This window comes from Cygnus atratus, chromosome 5, assembly GCF_013377495.2.
Source record: "Cygnus atratus isolate AKBS03 ecotype Queensland, Australia chromosome 5, CAtr_DNAZoo_HiC_assembly, whole genome shotgun sequence".
In the NCBI taxonomy this organism is placed as follows: Eukaryota; Metazoa; Chordata; class Aves; order Anseriformes; family Anatidae; genus Cygnus; species Cygnus atratus.
Window position 1 is genome coordinate 10445927 of NC_066366.1, and position 19194 is coordinate 10465120.

The 19194-nt window shown below is 38.8% G+C and overlaps 1 protein-coding gene across 1 annotated transcript in view; it reads right to left on the minus strand.

Annotated features, from left to right (window-relative positions):
* The window catches only part of NELL1 (neural EGFL like 1), a 295005-nt gene that overhangs the window by 60784 nt on the left and 215027 nt on the right, over nucleotides 1–19194 (minus strand). Inside the window, exon 15 of the mRNA XM_050711117.1 lies at nucleotides 13407–13502. Coding sequence (XP_050567074.1) covers nucleotides 13407–13502 — 96 coding nt within the window. The remainder of the gene's footprint in view (nucleotides 1–13406; nucleotides 13503–19194) is intronic.

Genomic DNA, 19194 nt, shown 5'->3' on the forward strand with positions numbered 1-19194 from the left:
TCCTACTGGACAAAATGTCCAGCATACAGCTAAACAAAAACATCATGCGATGGGTGAGCAATTGGCTGACGGACAGGGCTCAAAGGGTTGTGGTAAATGGGGCCACATCTGGCTGGCGGATGGTCACTAGTGGGGTCCCTCAAGGCTCCATTTTAGGGCCAGTCCTCTTCAATGTTTTTATAAATGATTTGGATGTAGGACTAGAAGGTGTTTTGAGCAAATTTGCCGACGACACCAAACTTGGAGGAGTTGTGGACTCGGATGAAGGTGGGAAGGCCTTGCAGAGAGATCTGGACAGATTGGAGAGCTGGGCGATCACCAACCACATGAAGTTTAACAAAAGCAAGTGCCGGGTCCTGCACCTGGGACGGGGCAACCCTGGCTATACGTACAGACTGGGCGACGAGATGCTGGAGAGCAGCCCTGCAGAGAGGGATCTGGGGGTTGCGGTTGACAGCAAGCTGAATATGAGCCAGCAGTGTGCCCTGGCAGCCAGGAGGGCCAACCGTATCCCGGGATGCATCAAGCACGGCATAGCTAGTCGGTGGAGGGAAGTGATTGTCCGGCTCTACTCTGCGCTGGTGCGGCCTCACCTCGAGTACTGTGTGCAGTTCTGGGCACCACAGTACAAAAAGGACATTAAACTGTTGGAGAGTGTCCAGAGGAGGGCGACGAAGATGGTGAAGGGCCTAGAGGGGAAGACGTGTGAGGAGCGGCTGAGGTCATTGGGCCTGTTCAGCCTGGAGAAGAGGAGGCTGAGGGGGGACCTCATCGCAGTCTACAACTTCCTCGTGAGAGGGAGTGGAGAGGCAGATGACCTATTCTCCGTTATCACCAGTGACAGGACCCGTGGGAACGGTGTGAAGCTGAGGCAGGGGAAGTTTAGGCTGGACATCAGGAAGAGGTTCTTCACCGAAAGGGTGGTTGCACACTGGAACAGGCTCCCCAGTGAAGTAGTCACTGCACCAAGCCTGTCTGAATTTAAGAAGAGATTGGACTGTGCACTTAGTCACATGGTCTAAACCTTTGGGCAGACCTGTGCGGTGCCAGGAGTTGGACTTGATGATCCTTATGGGTCCCTTCCAACTCGGGATATTCTATGATTCTATGATTCTAAGTGGACTAATAATTGACCAGTTTCATTTTGCTAGTTGTAGCAAGAAGGCACTAATTAATTTTGTTAACACTCAGTAAGGAAACTTAATAGTGCTGTGACAACCTAAAACCTTAACAAACGGATATACCTTTTGTAGTGACTAGTGGACTATTTCCTTCTTGTGTAATTTTATTTTTTTTTTTTAACACATGTAAACCACGTATGATGGAGGGATCTGAGAAAATCCCCCACAGTCTAAGCTGTCAGACAGACATTAGGTATCAGCAAATCGTGGTCATTATTGATCAGACTCTGTATCCTAAGTGACCTACTATCATCTAGCTATACATACAACTTTCTTTCATCTTATTGAGTATTTTGAGTATCGAATATACCTAATAAAGCCTGCTGAGAAAAGATGGGGGGGGGGAGGGGGTCAAAAAAAAACACCCTCAAAGAGCTCTCTTTAAAAAGAAACATATGACTCAAAAGGGAGACCTTAGGAATACCTAGGCATTATCACACCATATCTGACTCAATAGCCTATAAATAATTAATGGAAGCACTGAGGGAGTTATTATTGCTATCAGCACACACATCTCACAAACTGCATCAGCTGTGAACTCTCTATATGAAGTTGGAAGAGAAACAAGATTTGAGATGAGAAGATGAAAAAAAATATTCTGAGGTACGAATTACATCTCTACTTTCTCCACACAGTAAACTGAAAAAAATAAAAATGAAAAATTATGTGATGGACGTTCTTAGATTCCCTAACTCTCTTTCTAGGAAATGTAAGCACAATTACTTCTGGCCAAAGAACTCCCTAAAGCAATTTTTCTCACACCCCCCTGGCCTAAGGGGGATCTTCATAAAGCATCTTGTAATTGGAACTCAGTTGTTGTAACAGGTCATACAAACAAGTGAAATACATGTACTGGCCACACCTTCTGACTGATCAACAGCAGGCCAATTTAAATATTTTCTGAGCACTCAAGAGAAGAAGGAACTTTCTTCTTAAAATAATTCAGTTCTGAGCCCAAAAACTTTCATTGCTTTTCAAGGTTAGTGACTCAACTGCAAGAGAAAGCCTGTTGCCCACCCTGGCTCCTTGTTAAAAAAAAAAAAAAAAAAAAAGCTGTGTTTAAAATGGAATGAAAACAATCTATTTAATCTCCCTTTAACTGAGGAGTACCTACACTGACAACTCGAAGCTGTCAATGGTTTGGATGTCCTGTTAAACCTGTAGGTTCTTATAAATAAGCTGAGTGGCTGCAGCACATGCAAAGGGGACACATGGGATCCTAAGCAGAGTTTGGGTGCCTCTCCTCTTTTTGCAGCTCAAAGAGCCTGACTGCTTACCCACAAGAAGATCCAGTAGGTGTGCAAGAATCTCTACCTGCTGGTGAACTCTGCCATCCGTGATGGAAATATCACTACTTCCAAGACGATGCAATGAGGACAGTGGATGAGCTGAGCCTACAAGTCTGAACTCCACCTAAGAATCATTCACATTTACAACCATGTAACTGCTATCAAAAGCTGAAAGGATCTGTAACCTATCACAGAAACGTAGCTATCCCTGAAGTTAAAGCATAGGTGCTACTCCATGCTAACCAGACAGCTATTTCATATGAGTGATTTCTCTGACTGACACTGCTAAAGAAGGCACAATGTAATTACCCAAGCTGAAATAGGATACAGGTTCAACAGGAACTTTAATGACCAGAAGTGTTTAGACCTTTCATTTTATGCCTCATTCAAAGGATAAATGAGTACCATTCCAAAGATTAGATTGCCAGCATACAGAAAATGTCTCTTCAGAAAAATCAAATAAGAAAGGAAATTTTACTCTTTCACATAAAACCCCTGTCATTTATGTTTGCGTCTGAAGTGACCGATCTACATAGTAGATACTAGATGTTGAAAGAAATAATTCCGATGTTACACTGCTTAAATAGTGGAAAACTCCAGCTATTGAACTGACTTGCTAAACCAGAGATTCTCTTTTTAAAAGCAAAAAATGATTGGTGTATTTGAGAAGAGCTCTATTTCTGCAAACGTGAAGGACCAAACAGATTTTTATCAGAACTTTATAAAAAGTCTGAAAAAAAAAAAAAACCCTTTGCCACATAGTTCCTCGAGGTAGATTATGACTGTTATTTTACAGCTACCTCAACCATAAAGGAACTAGCAAAGAAAACATTAAACCAGAACAATCCACATTACTTTTATGCTTCGTATGAACCTTACATTAAGTGAAGCATTCCTTTAACACCTTGTGTTTTCTTTCACCAGGGTCTACAGGCACAAACGTTGCCTAATGAAAACAACAGGATCTGCACAGAGTTCACGAGCTCTGAATCTAGAACAGATTTTAACACCACACTTTCCAGGAGATGGATTCAGAGGTCTTTTTCACACCCAATAGGTATTACTCTACTGATTTTTTTTTGGTTATTCATCATCCATACTACACTGGATTATCCAGAAAAAATTCCAAAGCTAAAAGAGGTCTTCTGAAACATCATGTACTTTCTGCAGCAGAACAGACATGTCACTATCAAACAAACAAACAACAATGAAAATGTTTCACCTGATGCTGAAAAAGCTTTGGAATGAAAAAGCAAGTTTGTAACATTCTAGATCAGTAAAGCCTTCTATTTCTTTTCTTGTCTGTTAAAACACGTGAGTACAATCCTTAAGAAGGACTTGTTTTCTTGGGTCCATAAACTGATTTTAATTTAGCTCCTTCTGTTGTAGGCTTTTTTTCACTGTAGGGGTGTATAACTCCATTCTGCAAGCCTGCTAGAGCAAACTATTTAAAAAGGGGGCTACTGAAATTCAGAATAACTTTAGGTGCTACAGAGGGTACTTCAGTTCATAATGAAAGGATGGCATTCCAGCAATGTTTTAACTCATTCTCACCCCTTCTTCTAGAGCAAAATAACTGGTATATTTATCCTATTGTACAGGAGCTACAATCTACATAAATCATATAACAGGGATAATGATCTATGCCATTTTATTTGCTTTCCGAGTATTATATGAACATGGATGTGATCTCTTCCTCTGAATATCAACCCAATGAAAGCAAGCATAGGTGGCTGTTGATTTTGTGGTGTTGAATTACCATCAATAAAGGGAAAAAGATCTTGCCGGTTACCCCTACTTGTTTTTCTGTTGTATAACTTCCATCAGCTTACAGTGTCCTTCTCACACCATAATTTTTCAGGTGAAAAAAAAAAAAAGAAATTAAAAAAGGAAAACCTGAATTAGGTATCCAATACCACTAGAGCAACAGCATGTTGTTTTGGTCCACTCCTTTTACATCACATTATTTCTCAAAGAAATAATGCTGAGATGCTGGTTCTGGTTACAGAGGTACATTTTCTCTCACTACGTCTTGAATAACTTGAATGAGATCACTCATGAAATATGCTATGAAATAACTCATCATATTAAACTTTGGCTGAAATGTGGCTCTATATGATAAACTTCTGAGCTGCACAATTTTTGTCAAGACTGAATTATCTCCCCAGCTTGAATAGGACCTTACCCCTAGACTAGGTTAGTAAGATTTGCACCATAGATCAATGAGTTAAAGGTGGCATATTTATCATTGCAAATGCAACTAACACAGCTAATTCTACATAACCGCCCGCCCCAAATGTTCTTTTATTTCACTAGAGCAATTTATTTTTCATTTCACCTAATTCAACTGCACCAGATCCTCAGGCTTTCATGCAGGTGAAATTCTCCCTGAAACCAAGAGGAATTGCCTTAAAAAAAATGCAAGTTCATCTCTATGCACACTCTGTACATTTTAAGTAATATTTCTAGGTTATCAGTAAATTTCAATATTCACAGTTGATTCCCCAGTCTACAGCAGGTTATTGATAAGAAAAAGATGGTAGAGAGCTTATTAAACTCAGTAACGTCCCCTAAATATTGCCTGTAGTCAGACAGACTAAGGCAGTTTTTATTTAATATTTAGTTAGTTCACTATCTATTCTGATATCTTTCCATAGAAATATTCTGTTTTTCACATATAGTTATCTGCCCTAAGGAAGCATAGAAGGGTGTCAGACTATCCTGACAAACTATAGCATTAAATGTTATAAAATTAGCAGTAGTGCACTGCATTCAGAGCAGGCCTGGTTTTTGGGGAGTTGGTTGGTTGGTTTTGTTGTTTTTGTTTGTTTGTTTTTTATTAACCAGAGTAAAATGACTCATCTGGCTAATTCATCATGAATTATATATTTTAAAGCAACTATTTTTTTTAGCTCACATCCATATAGGATTGCTTCACATATGGAAACTTCCTAGTTGTCAAATGGAAATTTCATAAATATATGAATATATTTGCTCAAATATAAATATTTGCTTATTTTTGAGTGCTTTGTAAGTCTGTTTTCTATACTATATTCAAGTAATGATTCTGCCACTTGAAACAAATTTAAATCACATCGCCTGGGTCCTCTGAATCCAAGAAGAAACTGTAGCAGGTACAACTGCACAGACGGTGTGGGAGATGTTCCTGGTGATAAACTGGATGAATGCTAAGTTAGGGACTGAGCACATCAAAAAAGGGCAGAAGTAGCAAGGCCTAAAGCAGCAAACAATCTCCACAGCCTCAGTTTGAGCAAGGCTTTTGAACAAAATTTTGCTCTGCAGGCTGTAAGCTCTAGGATGTTCAGAAGGAATACAAAGCCTTTATTTAGAGCTTAGGAGTTTGCTATTGTTTGATTTCCCTGTCTCTTTCTATGCATGATTTTCCTTCTGTACTGTGTAATTAGAACTTATGGACAAATAATCATATAACACTGATTAGCAGCAGCCCAAACAAAGACAACAGGAATAAGCAAACCTTGTTTTTTTCCGAGATTTCCAGGCACTAGAGGGCAAAGAGAGGCCCTAACAATTTTTACCTGTTTAGCTAGACTAGCCCACATTCCTCAGAGCACACTCTCCTCTCAGCTAGGAAAGAAAGGCATGTCCTTTTAGCCTGTGAACACTGTTTTCCGCCTCATGCTCTGCATCTTCCAGCAATGTTACTGAGACCAGCCACACAGGCAACCTTCTTTTTGTGTAGGTACATCAACCTGAGGAAATGCACCATCTCCTTTTGACATGCATCACTTCAGCTCTGGAAGACAAGTTCTTCTTCACAAAGGTGTGCCACTGTGTGACGATGCCCAAGTAGTATAAGGAGCATTGTCTTTTCTGAGAGGCTCACTAAGGCGCAGTATGTGCAGCACCCCCAGCCCTGGGGGAACACAAGAACTCTCTTTCTACTTGGAAGTTACTCCAAGCCAGACAACAGTGGCTGTCTTCACTGGTCACCACATGTGACTAGTGAGATGGGAATGGGGGTGCACAAGGGGCTCACTGGACATGTTCAGGGGAATGATGCTCACACCGATGTTCCAACTAGTACAGTGCATGTGAGCATTCGTTTGAATGGTGCTCTCATGCTCCTGCATTTTCTTCAACTTCATAGCGTTTATGCAGCCTTGTTCTGTGAAGGGCCATTTGAAAGTTCAGCTCTATTGTGGCTGAGGATGTTTCTCATGTAAGGCTTGACTGAATCAATCACTGAACTCTGATGCACTAAAGAACTAGTTTTGCTTTATTGGTTTAAGCTATGGTTTTTAGTCCCCATCACACCAGAAAGTCAAGTTTTCATATAATTTCAATCAGTTCCCTCCATACTGCTAAAAGGCTCACTCATCTCTAATTTCAAGACAATTTCTAATAGCTATCTAAGAAGACTGAAAACAGGTTACTATCCAATGCTTTGGCAAGGTATATGAATCTAAAGAAGATCTAGGTGAACCATCACTTTATTCCTAAGTTTCCCACTCTTTTCCTTCCCTTCCAAAGTACTTTGTCATTTTATTTTTAGATTTTTCACTGCCTGCTTTTCAGTAGGACAGACACAATGAAGGAGTTAAATATATTACTCCATTACAAAAGGAATATGCAAAGCCACTGACTTCCTAGATATGCATCCATTCATTTCTTTAAATATGCCACTTATTTTCATTTCACTGCTAAGGTACTACAGAAGAATAATATATAGTAGCTATTTTTGTAAGCTCTATAGTAAGTTCTACAGTTGATCTTCACAAGATGCTCATCCAAGAACATCTTGAACGGGAATTGGGATACAAAGATGGCCAGCCAAGACACCATCTAAAGGTATTTTTGTAAACGTATAAGGCAAGAGAACAAAAATTTTAAAATCTGGGCTTGGATCTTCTTTGCAGTATAAAGTTTGATCAACAGAAATTACCTCTTCAATACATTGTTCTGTATCAATCCAAATGCAAATTAGATGTCAACTATCTAAACCTTGCCTTTCTCTTCTCTGAATAAAACTGCATCCTTAAGTGATACCTGACATGTACAGTTGGCATATAGACACTGGCTGGGGGAGGAAAGTAGAATTTGAGTGGAGAAATTCGAATTGTGGGAACCTAGAATAGTGTGCATTATCCCAAACAGCATATGCAAAATTATACAACCCTATTTTTAAGTACAAGTTTTGGGGACCTAAGAGAATAGAAAACAATTTTCTCTGACTTAAAGAAAATAAAAAATAAAAAATAAAAAACAAAACTCCCTCTCACCAAGTCAGAAGACTATGAAAGAGATTTTATGACCACAAGTCATACAAGTAATAAAACATTAGAATATTAGAATCATTTGTTAGTTGGAATGTCAAGATATCATCTCAGCTAACAGTAGAGATTAATATAGCAGATATTCCTTTCATTAAAATCAAGGAAAAGTATATATGCTCAGACACCTGAATATTACAAATACAGCAACATAAAAATATCCCTTATAAATAAATAAATCCAGTCACTGCTTAATGTTTCTCCTGGCTTTTAAACTTCAATTTTTGCAGTACACGAGGCATTGTAAGCACTACAAGAAACAAGTCCAATCTCCCCAGCCATGGGAATAAGTGCTGTTCCTGGCCTGGGAGATTTCACTTTTCTTTGGCTTGGCAGTGTGAGAAAGAACTCCCCCCCCCCCCCCCCCCATTGAGAGTTATTTGTTGATTTGCAGGCAGATGTCCCCTTGATCCTTAGAGACTGTCTTAATCAGATTTTTCTAGTAGATATTCTTTCATCTACTCCCTGATATCTTTACAAATGACAACTTTGTTTCTTCTATCATATTAAGATATCACCTCTTGCCATTTTGCAATAAGCACCACTGGGGCAAATGCTGTAAACAGCTTGGCAGCAAATGGAGGAGGGTAACCTCAGCCACCTGGAGCATCTGCCTTCTCTGGATCTGTCACACTCTCAGGAGTGTTGTATCAGCCACAATCACCATTTTCTGTAATAAGTTAAGCATCGCTCACTTCAGCCCTCCTATATCGCACTGTACAGGCTTTACCTCACCTTGAAATGAGAGGCTTTAGAAAGAATCTAATGCAAAGCCTTGTGCCTACAGCTGCACAGCTGGTTTGTTTCCCAAAATAAACCTTGCTTCATATTTTACAAAACATCTTTAGACAGAGAAAGTAGGGAGTTTTGACATTTAGCTTACTGTACTCACTGAAAATCTCTTTCTCAGTTTTGCTTTGGGTTTTGTTTGCTTATTTTTTTTTAAACCAGGTTCCTCAACTGAAATGTCTTTGATAGCTACACACCTAAAGATTGATCCAGCTCAGGAGAATCAAAGAAGTAGCACATGGAAAGACAGTTCTCACATTTCTTTCTATTTCCAGGGTCCAAAGGAATAGACTATACGGATTTTTACCCAAAGGACTGCAGAAGACAAGAAATTCCAAAAGAAGCAATTTAAGGGATGAGTCAACAAAGCAGTACACAGCGTCTAGACAACAACTCCAGATACTGCAAGCTAATATGAAACAAACAAACTAAAGGCCTCCTCATTTTCCTGACAGTTACATGACATATCCAACTTCAAGATATAAGCATTTCAACATTCCATTGTGCACCTGTGAAAACCACACTGCACTGAAGAATCCTTACGTAACTAATACAGCACTGCAAGCATTGATTTTTTGTCATTCACAAGTATGATCACTGGGATTCAGAGCACATTTCTCAGCCATGGTACATACCGAAAAATTACCTCTCCCCTCAACGTCAGACAATCTTTTGCACACACAGTCCAAAACCACACACAAAAATAATTACTGAGGTTATATCACCTCCTGATGCTTCTCTGCCATGTCTTCGCCTTACTTCTGACTGTTTACAGTCAGCAGGCAATTCTTTGATACCATTCACCCATTTGATAAGGAAAAAAAAGTTTACCTTCACTTTAGAAAGATTAGACAAAACTACAACAAAAACATTTACCTCTCTGAGCTCTAGTCAATACACAGTTCTTCTAATCTACCAGAATCATATTCCTCATGCAGTATATACCAGCTCAGACAATAGCTTTCATAAGCCAGGGGAACAAAGATTTGGTGCAATTTTGGACATGTTGCTCGAGCAGTGCAAAAGCACTCCTGCAGCTTTGGGGGGGGGGGGGGGGGGGGACGGGACTTTGTTCAACTTGCCTCTAGCTAGGAACCTGCTTCTTCAAACCTTTTTGCTCTTTCCTTCTTATTGCCTGAAGTTATAATTCATGCAGGAGGTACTGTAAAGAGGTGGCTTATATTTGAGTAACAACTGGATTGTGCCTAGGAACCAGCTGGAGTCTGGGGTATCTAGCCCAGGATGACAGTCTGCTTTCCCATGGCTACTCTCCTCCCGTGTTTCTGTGCTGGAAACCTACTCTCAACTTGCTGTGTAATGCCAGGATCTAACTTCCTTAACTGAGATGTCTGTAACCACTGGACACCATCACAGAGCTGTATTGAAGATGGTGGGTATTTCTTAGGCCCATACACAGAACTCCTTCACGTGCATGTAGGTGTTCGAGGGGTGCCTGCAACATATTGCAGTTTCAATCATTTGTTTACTCCCATCTTTTGATGTTCTACATTGTTATGCCTAACTCATTCGCAGTGCTTCATCAGTGGGAGTAATGACTAGCATTCCACAAATACAGAATAACAGCAGAGCCTGTCTACAAAACCAACATTACAACTCCACTGACCTGTGGCTCACCCACTGAGACAGAAAAGCAGCTCAATGAATGATGGGATTTTCTTTATTTTAAAATACTGCTAAAACATGAGATGGAGAAAACATTCCTGGATGAAAAACTAGGGCATTTGACTCCATGCTGCCAACTACTCTCAGAGCACTGTGTTTGCACTCCTCTCTGCACAGCAAAATGTCTCTTGGAAGCATTTAACAGGGATCCCTGCCAAGAATGCACCTGGGCTTAAGCCAACAGAATCACATACACTTAAGGATGCACATCTCCAGCTCAGAAGCCAGGTGTATATATGCTGGAACCATACAGCAATGTAAGCAAAAATTCTAACACAAAAACTTCCTAGCATAGGCATCACAACTATGTTAGTTATCACAAATGGTAATGATCACACAGATCATTTATTTCAGCCATGGCCAGCTAAACAAAACAGACAAATAAAAAACTTAACCAGAAAATAGAATCAGTCGCTAAACAGAAAATGACAAAAAGTCTGTAAAAAGCATCAAGCTCACAGTTATAGAAAAAGCATTTATAAAGAAGGGATTGAAAGAGATACTTGACAGTATCTCTGGATAACAATCTGCAGTTCACATTGCATGCAAAAAGAAAAGGCAGCCCCACAACAGTGTTATGCGAATTCTGCATTTCAGGTAAAACAACTGGTAATAGCTAATTCTTCTTAGCAGCACACTGAATTATGTATTTATACATACACCTTAAATATGTATTTTAATTTCACCTTTTCAACTGAGTAAATTACCACTATATATCCCAGTCTTCTCAAATATCTCTGATTTTTTAATTAACCTAATATCATTTCAACCAGACAGTCAGAACAAATGAGTAACATATGATTCATATTCAGAAGGAAACGCACCTGCTTTTCAATGACCTTTCTAATTTATGGTTTGTTTTACCCTTTCCATGACGTTAAAGCCAATTTAGGTCACACCGTTTTTAGCTAGCGAGGAGTCCTTTCAACTCACAAATAATGTATAAAGGATTGCTGTGCTGTTGGTTTGAAGGACATCTTTAAATGCAGCTTGGTGAATAGAATACATTACCCAAACACATCACTTAACTTCAGATATGCATCATCCCACCATGAGTTTCCATCAGACAAGATTTTACCAGGAATGTTTGATTTAAAGTCATGTCCCACCATTTCACAGCCTTCAAACTATGTCATGATTCAGGGAGTGCTACCATATGTTAAACACAACTGTTAATTTCTAACATTACATACAACAGAAAGAAAACAAACAAAGAAACAAATGTTTTCTGAATACCTTAGATGTCCTCCAATAAAACTGCAGCAAAATGAAGTGAGACTATGAAGGAAGTCTTCTCTGACCTCACATTCCTGACACTATTGCATCTTCCAGGAACAAGTAGGTAAGCAAAAGGGTCTGCTTCAAAGATGGTTCATCACCTTTCTACTCTCAATACACAGTTTTTTGTAGCTTTTCCAGGACACGTACCTTCAGATGGCTGAAGCTGTTATCAGAGACCTGACATTCACTTAGCTACTGAAATACATATACAACATAACATATATCAGCTAAAGCTTTCAAACACACTGTCTAATACAACTAAAATATGACTTCTCATATTCAAAGGAAATTCAAATTTCTCAATGTTACCATCATTAGCTTGAGTGGTAGACTATCGACAAATCCTACACATCTCCAAAGAACAAAAAAATCTTCCTTCTGGTTCCAGTCATATAGATTTTATACACAGAAGCTAGCTCCTTCTGACATATACCTCTAAATTTACTAATATACCTACCGAGTGTCCCATGTCTGCCATGTTTCCTTTACTTGGTGTGCTGACTCACACTTTAGATCAAAAAAATACAAAACCGTGAAAAACATAGCCTTCAATTGTGGTTATGTCATCCGTTTATCCATCTTAAACCATTGCTTCATCAATTTAAAGACTCTGTATTCTAGTTACGGGAATCCCTTTACAGCAATAAGAAGAAAAATGCTTTAAAGATTCATGTGTGAAAGACAGGCGGTTGAGCTGAAAGCTGGCCTAAAGCCACCAGCTCCCTGAGTCGGCAGGGAACCCTTGGGCAAAGCAGGTGCTGGTTTTGTAGAACCATATTTACACATCCATACAACACATCCCAGGTATCCTGAATCACTCTGAATGTACTTGTACCCTCTGAATTACAGACATTTTGGAAAGGAATGGACAAACTATACATGAAAGAGGCTAACTAGCAGGATTAGAGCGGGGCTCCAAGGCAGGTTTTTCTTGTATTACCTCCCCACATATATTGTCTGCACTTTTTGCTGAATGTCAGGAGGCTTGGGAGCTTAGTTCTGTTCAAAACAAATAACCCAAAGGCTATAGGCAGCAAAATGCAGTACTCAAATTAATTCAAGATGATATGAAAAAATTCATGTCCTAGTTCATTCCCAAACCATTAGAAACAATGCTGACAACTAGAAACTATAGGATTTTATTATACAGTGATTTAAGCACATCCATAAAAAGCTTTAGGAGTTTTCAGAAGCTACTCAAAGCACATTTGTTGACAATTGGGTTTAAATTACTTTCTATTATAGCAGAACAGACACGTATTATACAGACAGTGTTATACACTAATTATTGGACAGTCTCTGGATAACAAGTGGTTCCAGTGATTTAACGTGCCCTTTAATGGTTATTTCTTTTTTTTCTTCCATAAAAAAAAACCAGCTTGTCAATTATAATCTCACCCATACTAGCATCATCCAACTTGCGTTAACAATTCACTTTATTTTATAAATTTTATTATATAATTAAGTAGAATTATTTAACAAGAATTCCAGTGAAAAGCAAGCATCCAAATTCGGGTCCAATGTGTCAAATAGATTCAGAAAAAACAAAAGGTGACCTTGAGCTTGTATCACAGAAGATAGGTGGACAAATATTTTTCATTTACCTTCCTCTGTAATTAATTAAAAGTGTCCACTGGAAGCAAAATCAGACACATCCCCAGTCATTTAAAAATGTCCATGTTTAATGTAAGACTATCTTTCAGTTAGGAAAAGGCAGTAATGGAACAGCCAAAACACGTATCTTCACTGCAGAGAAAATTTCAGGAAGATTGAATTGAAAAGATTACAATTTAAAGCAAGTATTTCTTAATGCAGCATATCGTATTTCTTATTACGAAAGAAGAAGAAGCTGTTTCAGCAAAAAGTTTTACCTTTCTCACAATGACTTCCTGTGAATCCAGAAGGGCAGACACATTTGTTAGGGGCTACACAAGTTCCACCATATCTGCATCCCTCTTCACAGAATGCTGAAAAATCAAAGGAACATGTGATACTACTTAATTTTTTTCAGCCTATTACACATTTGCAAGCTACTAAGAAAAGCTTCCTAATTCTAAGCAATTAACAGAATTCAGCATATTAAAATTCAATCCACCTGCAAACACAAAGAGAAGTTACTCACTTAAATGATATGAGGAAAAATTTCAGATTACACCATAGGCAAACTACCTCACCAATAAAAGATTAATAACCATCTGGAAGAAGAAGAGAGGGAAAAATACAGCATGCAATTTTAATGGGGCTGATCTTTCAATTATACCCAATTTGAATATTACAATTACAATGCTCTGGTGATCCACAGATAACAGGCTGGTCAGATGGTATTAACTACTTGTTTCTCACTTCTGCCAAATAATACACTTCATTGAAAGGTCTGTAAATGTAGCCTTTTTCATTTTTAAAAAAATTATTTGTAAGTGTAAATCACATTTTGTGGAATCAAAAAATTAATTAAGGGGAGGCTTATGACTGAAAACAGAGAAGGGGTCAACCACAAAACAGCACCTCTATCGAAGTGTGGTTCTTGACAAAAATGCACAAGTACTTCAGAAGCGCACTTGTCAGATATCTAAGTGTCAAAACAAATGATAGATCTCAGCTTTTCTAGCAAGCAGTGTGGTGTTCCTCTCACACATGTAAGTTTAGCAGAAAGTCCGCTAACTGTGCAAGAAGTATGCTTGAAATTTAATGCTATTTTTTCTTCCCTTTTGTCACATGTGTACAAAGAGAGGAACTAGGGTAAGAAAGGAAACTGCAAGCATCAGGGCACGATCAATTTTGCACTGTTAACGCCGGTAAAAACTTTGCTGAGGCTAAGCTCAGGACCTGTACCCACAAACACTCTCCCAACCCTCTCCTAGGTATATATTGAACTTCACAAGTTACTCAGTGGGCTTAACTGCACTTATGAGGGAAGTTACAATTAATATTTAAACAGCAGCTCTCTGCATCTAAGCTAATAACAGAATTGCAAAGTGTTTTCTGCAAACTAAAATCACAGATGGAGTGTTGGCAAAGAGATGTTACAAATGCTATGAAAAAGCTTAAAGTGCTAGATAACAGAAGAAATGTTTTAGATTTATTTTTCAACGCACTAAAAAGAAAAATAAAGAGAGGAAAGTACTGAGGATTAGGAAGAATCTGTTGTAACTGTTAACCACTTAGAGGCAAAAGAACATATCATTATACCTTGACTGAACTCACAGACCGCTATGCTCTAGTATAATTTGTAGCATGTCATACTGTTTTATGGAGAATAACACAGGGAGAGGAATGCTGAAGTGTTTTAGAGAAGATGGTAGTAAGAGAACATAAGCTCTCTTACGACTGGTGCAAGGCAGTGGTGGGAGAAAGTACTGTTCTTGCCCAGTAACACTTCCTGCTCATTGATGTGGGCACTCCATGTGAGAATCTCCTGAAATATGTCTATTTTGAAACCGCTCAAAAGAGAAATATGGTTTAAGAAAAACATTGTCATTTTTTCATATAAATATTTGTAGAAAAGTATAATTTTGCACAAAGCTGAAAGTAACTAGTATGAAATACAGCTGAAAAATTATGAAAAACACGATAAAATTTAAAAGGTGCCTTCTGTAGCTCTTGAAAAAACGCTCACTTCTGGTCTCGGCATTCTCAGAGGATGTGCAAGTTAAATTCTTCACCTACATTTTTTCTGGTTTGAAAACAAGAGGCAGCAGAGACTATCCTGAATTAGTAATAAATTTCTGAATGACTACAAAAGAATTAGAAATTGTGGAAGAGCAGATATAAAGGGAAAATATATATATATATATATATAAATATATATATATATATATATATATATATATATATATAATCAGCTTCACTGACAAAAAGGAATAGTTTCTCCATAACATATGCCACATTGAATTGGGAAAAAACTACAGTGTTCTTAAAATAAAAAGAAGTAAGATGAGGGGAAAAAAAAAGTTTGTCGTCTATAATAATCAGTTGTGTCCACCAAAGGTCATTAGAGCTGGAGGGAGACACATTTACTGATGGGGAGGGGTAAGAGGGCTTCACTAAGAGCACTCACACACTTTGCCACCATAACCGATACTGCAAATTTACTAATGTGAAATGTTTGCTTCTTACAATAAATCCTATTCATAGGCATGCATAGTAAGCTGGTGTTTTCTTCTGTTCTCTTTCAAGATAAATAAGATAAAAAGGTTTAAAAGGTGGTATTGGCTATTTAAGAGATTTTCTCATTAGTCTAAAAACTATGTTGTCTGCAGCAGCCAGGTCTCAACATTCACAGGCACAGGTAGCTATGGCGTTCACATCTGGGAGAGAAAGACTGCAACGCCATAGGTCAAAGCTCTCTCTGTCCTTCTATTCCTTCCTGCATATCCATATGCAAACACACCTCTTGTACATGTATCCAAATGTGCTAGCATTTGTTAAGCATTTTGAAATTCACCTCTCCTTAATATGTCACACAATAACAGTAGCAATGTAGAAAAGAAAAACAAACAAACAAACAAACTAGGGATCACTGTATTACAAGTTCCTGTGAGAAGGGACTCTGCTGCCCAAGTGCACAAGGAATCACTGAGTCACTAGCCTGTCACATGGATGTAAGAGGGAGGATGGAGTTGGCAAAGAAGCTGGGCAATGGCTGTAGAAGAAAAGAACTGAACGCTGTTTTTCAATTTTTGCAGAAGCTGAAAAGGCCTCTGCAATCCAGACCAGCTGTTCTGAATGGTTTCTCTTGGTTCCTCAGGCTTTGGTGGATTTTGGGGAGGACATTATTTCTTACATTTTTATGCAAGAAAATAAAATGCCAATGAAAACAACCACAATTATCCCAAACAGCTTTCCTAAAAACTCTCTAATTCCTGTACTGTAGGTTTGCAGGAAGTGGGAATGTCAAAAACACAAATCTCCAAACATCGTTACAAAATCAAAATGTTTGTCTAAGGCCACTTTCCTTAATTGCCAGGAAAAGAGCCCACAGTATTATAAGGCAGCACTGATAGCACAACTCCAAATTTTAAGAATGCTCAAAGCCTCTCACGATAGGAACCCAATTTCAAACTTCACTCATTTGAACTGTTTTCTCTAATAGGTTTCTGCTGCTAGCTGAAACCTTTAAGAACATTTTTATCAAAGATCACTCTTTTCCAACAAAGATATTTTTTCTTTATCCTCTCAATAGGAGAGATTAATTAAGGAAAATCTTTACAACACTTCTGTACCTATGTCTTATTGATGGACAAGAGGACCCAACAGGGAGCAGCTCAGTGACTGGATAGTAAATCAACTGGAGTGCCCAGGCTCTCATAAAACTACCTGCTTTAGTGCTTATGCTTTGTCATACATCTTATGGGCTGTGGGGTCTAAGAGTTGCACTGTGGTTTAGACCCTTCAAAATCAAAACTCTGTTATGGGGGGGAAGGCCCCAACAATACCACAAAACTACCAGTTATAAACTTCAACTGCAGGCTCCCTCCTACTTAGAGCAAGTTAACAAAGAAAGATAAATCATGGTTGGATCATACTTTTTTTAATGTATTGCCATAAATAGATCCGATCTCAAAGTATTTGCAGGCTTCTTCCTCCAAAGTAAAAGCCTTTTTCATATAAAGACCTTTCCTAAATAGACATAATTTCTCTGCAGAGTTTTATTTTTGAAGTATTTCCTCCTCAATGATGGATCAGCAGAGTATGTAATCAGCCAAAATGAGCAATCTGCTGGATTCGCCATTTTTGTGATATGTTGTAGGGACAGGGAAGTCTTACTGTGCAGCTCCATAAGGAGCAGCAGGAATACACCCACAGACTTGGTACCATGCTCCTGCACACCCTCAAGTTGAATACCCACTGTCAGCATATTTACAGGATACAGTCTGTTTTACTTTGTCCAGTTAAATTCAATTATCTCCTCCCCAAGTTAGAGCATTATGGACATCCTCAGGAACAAAAAGAAGCATTTAGCAGTGCTAGAGCCTCTTTTCATGAAAGGTGTGGAATTTGGCTGTCGTTCTTGTAAGTTCTTTTTGTTTCTTTCCTGGATCTAGGCACTAATGCATAAGAGAGCCAGTACGAAAGCCAGGCTGCTATAGTTTCAAATATGCAGTACTGTCTTACTATCGTCTTGATGCAGTACTACATAAAAAATAAATAAACCATACCATAGCTTGCATAAAAGGAAACACAGCAATACCAAAAACACAACAAGAACAACAACAAAAACTCTTGTGCCACATATCACAATGAAGAGAAGCTATCAAAGAAAGAAAACGGTGTTATTCAAATATAAATTTTTTGTTCAAATATAAATTCATATAAATTAGGCATTTCTATGAATCAAAACCATACCTTTTACTGCATTAAGTTCAGTTTATCAGAGATTAACCAGTTTCTTTCCATAGTCAAGGTATACTGTAAATTGTCAGGATACTTGCAGTGTGGGCTAACTGTTAGCCTACTTTGTAGCAGCAATTGCAATGTAGCTCAAGGTCAGACTGTGCCCTCTAGGAAGCATACAAGATACCAGTTTCTATAGCGTAGTAGCACTTCTTTGCATTTTGACCCCTACGTACTGGGTGCTCACATTCATGCAAAACTATCTGGTACCTTGCCTCACAGGCACATGTCAACTTCACTGTGTAAGCACCTACAGCGAAGAGAGAAAAACGTTCTTCATGGTCAAACAGAAGCAGGTATAATGCCGGTGCTGCCCTATAAGTAAACCTACAGCAGTTTTCTAGAAGACTTCAGTTCAATGGGACTTCAGCCTGACACCTTCCACCTTCACTTCAAAGATTGTGCATTGGTACAGAGAGTTACAGGAGTGGGGGGGGAGGGGGGGGGAGAAGGAAAAAAAAAGAGCATCAGCAAATACATCCTTTTCAGGTACCCACTGCAGGCTTTTGCTCAGCGCTGTGTTCCCTACCCAAAATATAGACCACAGCTCCTTCTGGTCACTGCCTCAGCAAGCACTAATCCTCTCTTGACGTTATCATTGTTATCAGTAAAATGACCATGAAGTCCAGGGATATTTGTCTAAATTCAAAGATTATATGCACGTCAAGTGAAAAAAAACGACATTCAGGAAAAGGTGAGAAAGGGGTCAGGCATGGACTGCCCAGGTAAACAAAAACGTACTGGCTTTGGAAAAGAGATGGGCTAGCTGAACCACACAAGCAATTTGATAATCAATTGATGGAAAGACCACAATTTCACTAGCTGATTGAATTTACTCAGCCAAGTACACACAAGGTCGTAGTTGATAACAATCCAACTATGTAAGCCAAGTACCAGAATAATCAGATGATGCCAGTTGCCGAGGTAGATTTAGAGGACAGCTGAGAAAGGAAGGAAAAAGCACACAAACAAAATAAGGGAACAGGAGAGGTTCTGCTCTTTTTCCCTGTACTCAAGTGTGACACTATCATTTATAAAAGTACAAAACTTTTGGTTCAATGAACTGCAACCGTTCAATGAAGGGCGTGACTTATTTAACACAAAGTCTGCCAAATGCCACTGGAGTCCTTTTACAGCTGGCTGGAGTCAGAGAAGGACATATCTGGTGGGAAAAAACTTTGGGCAAAAGAACCTCCTGGAAAATTTTCATCCCACATGTTGGAGAAGAAAGGGGAGCATAGGTCAGTATGGCAATCAGCATGTGAA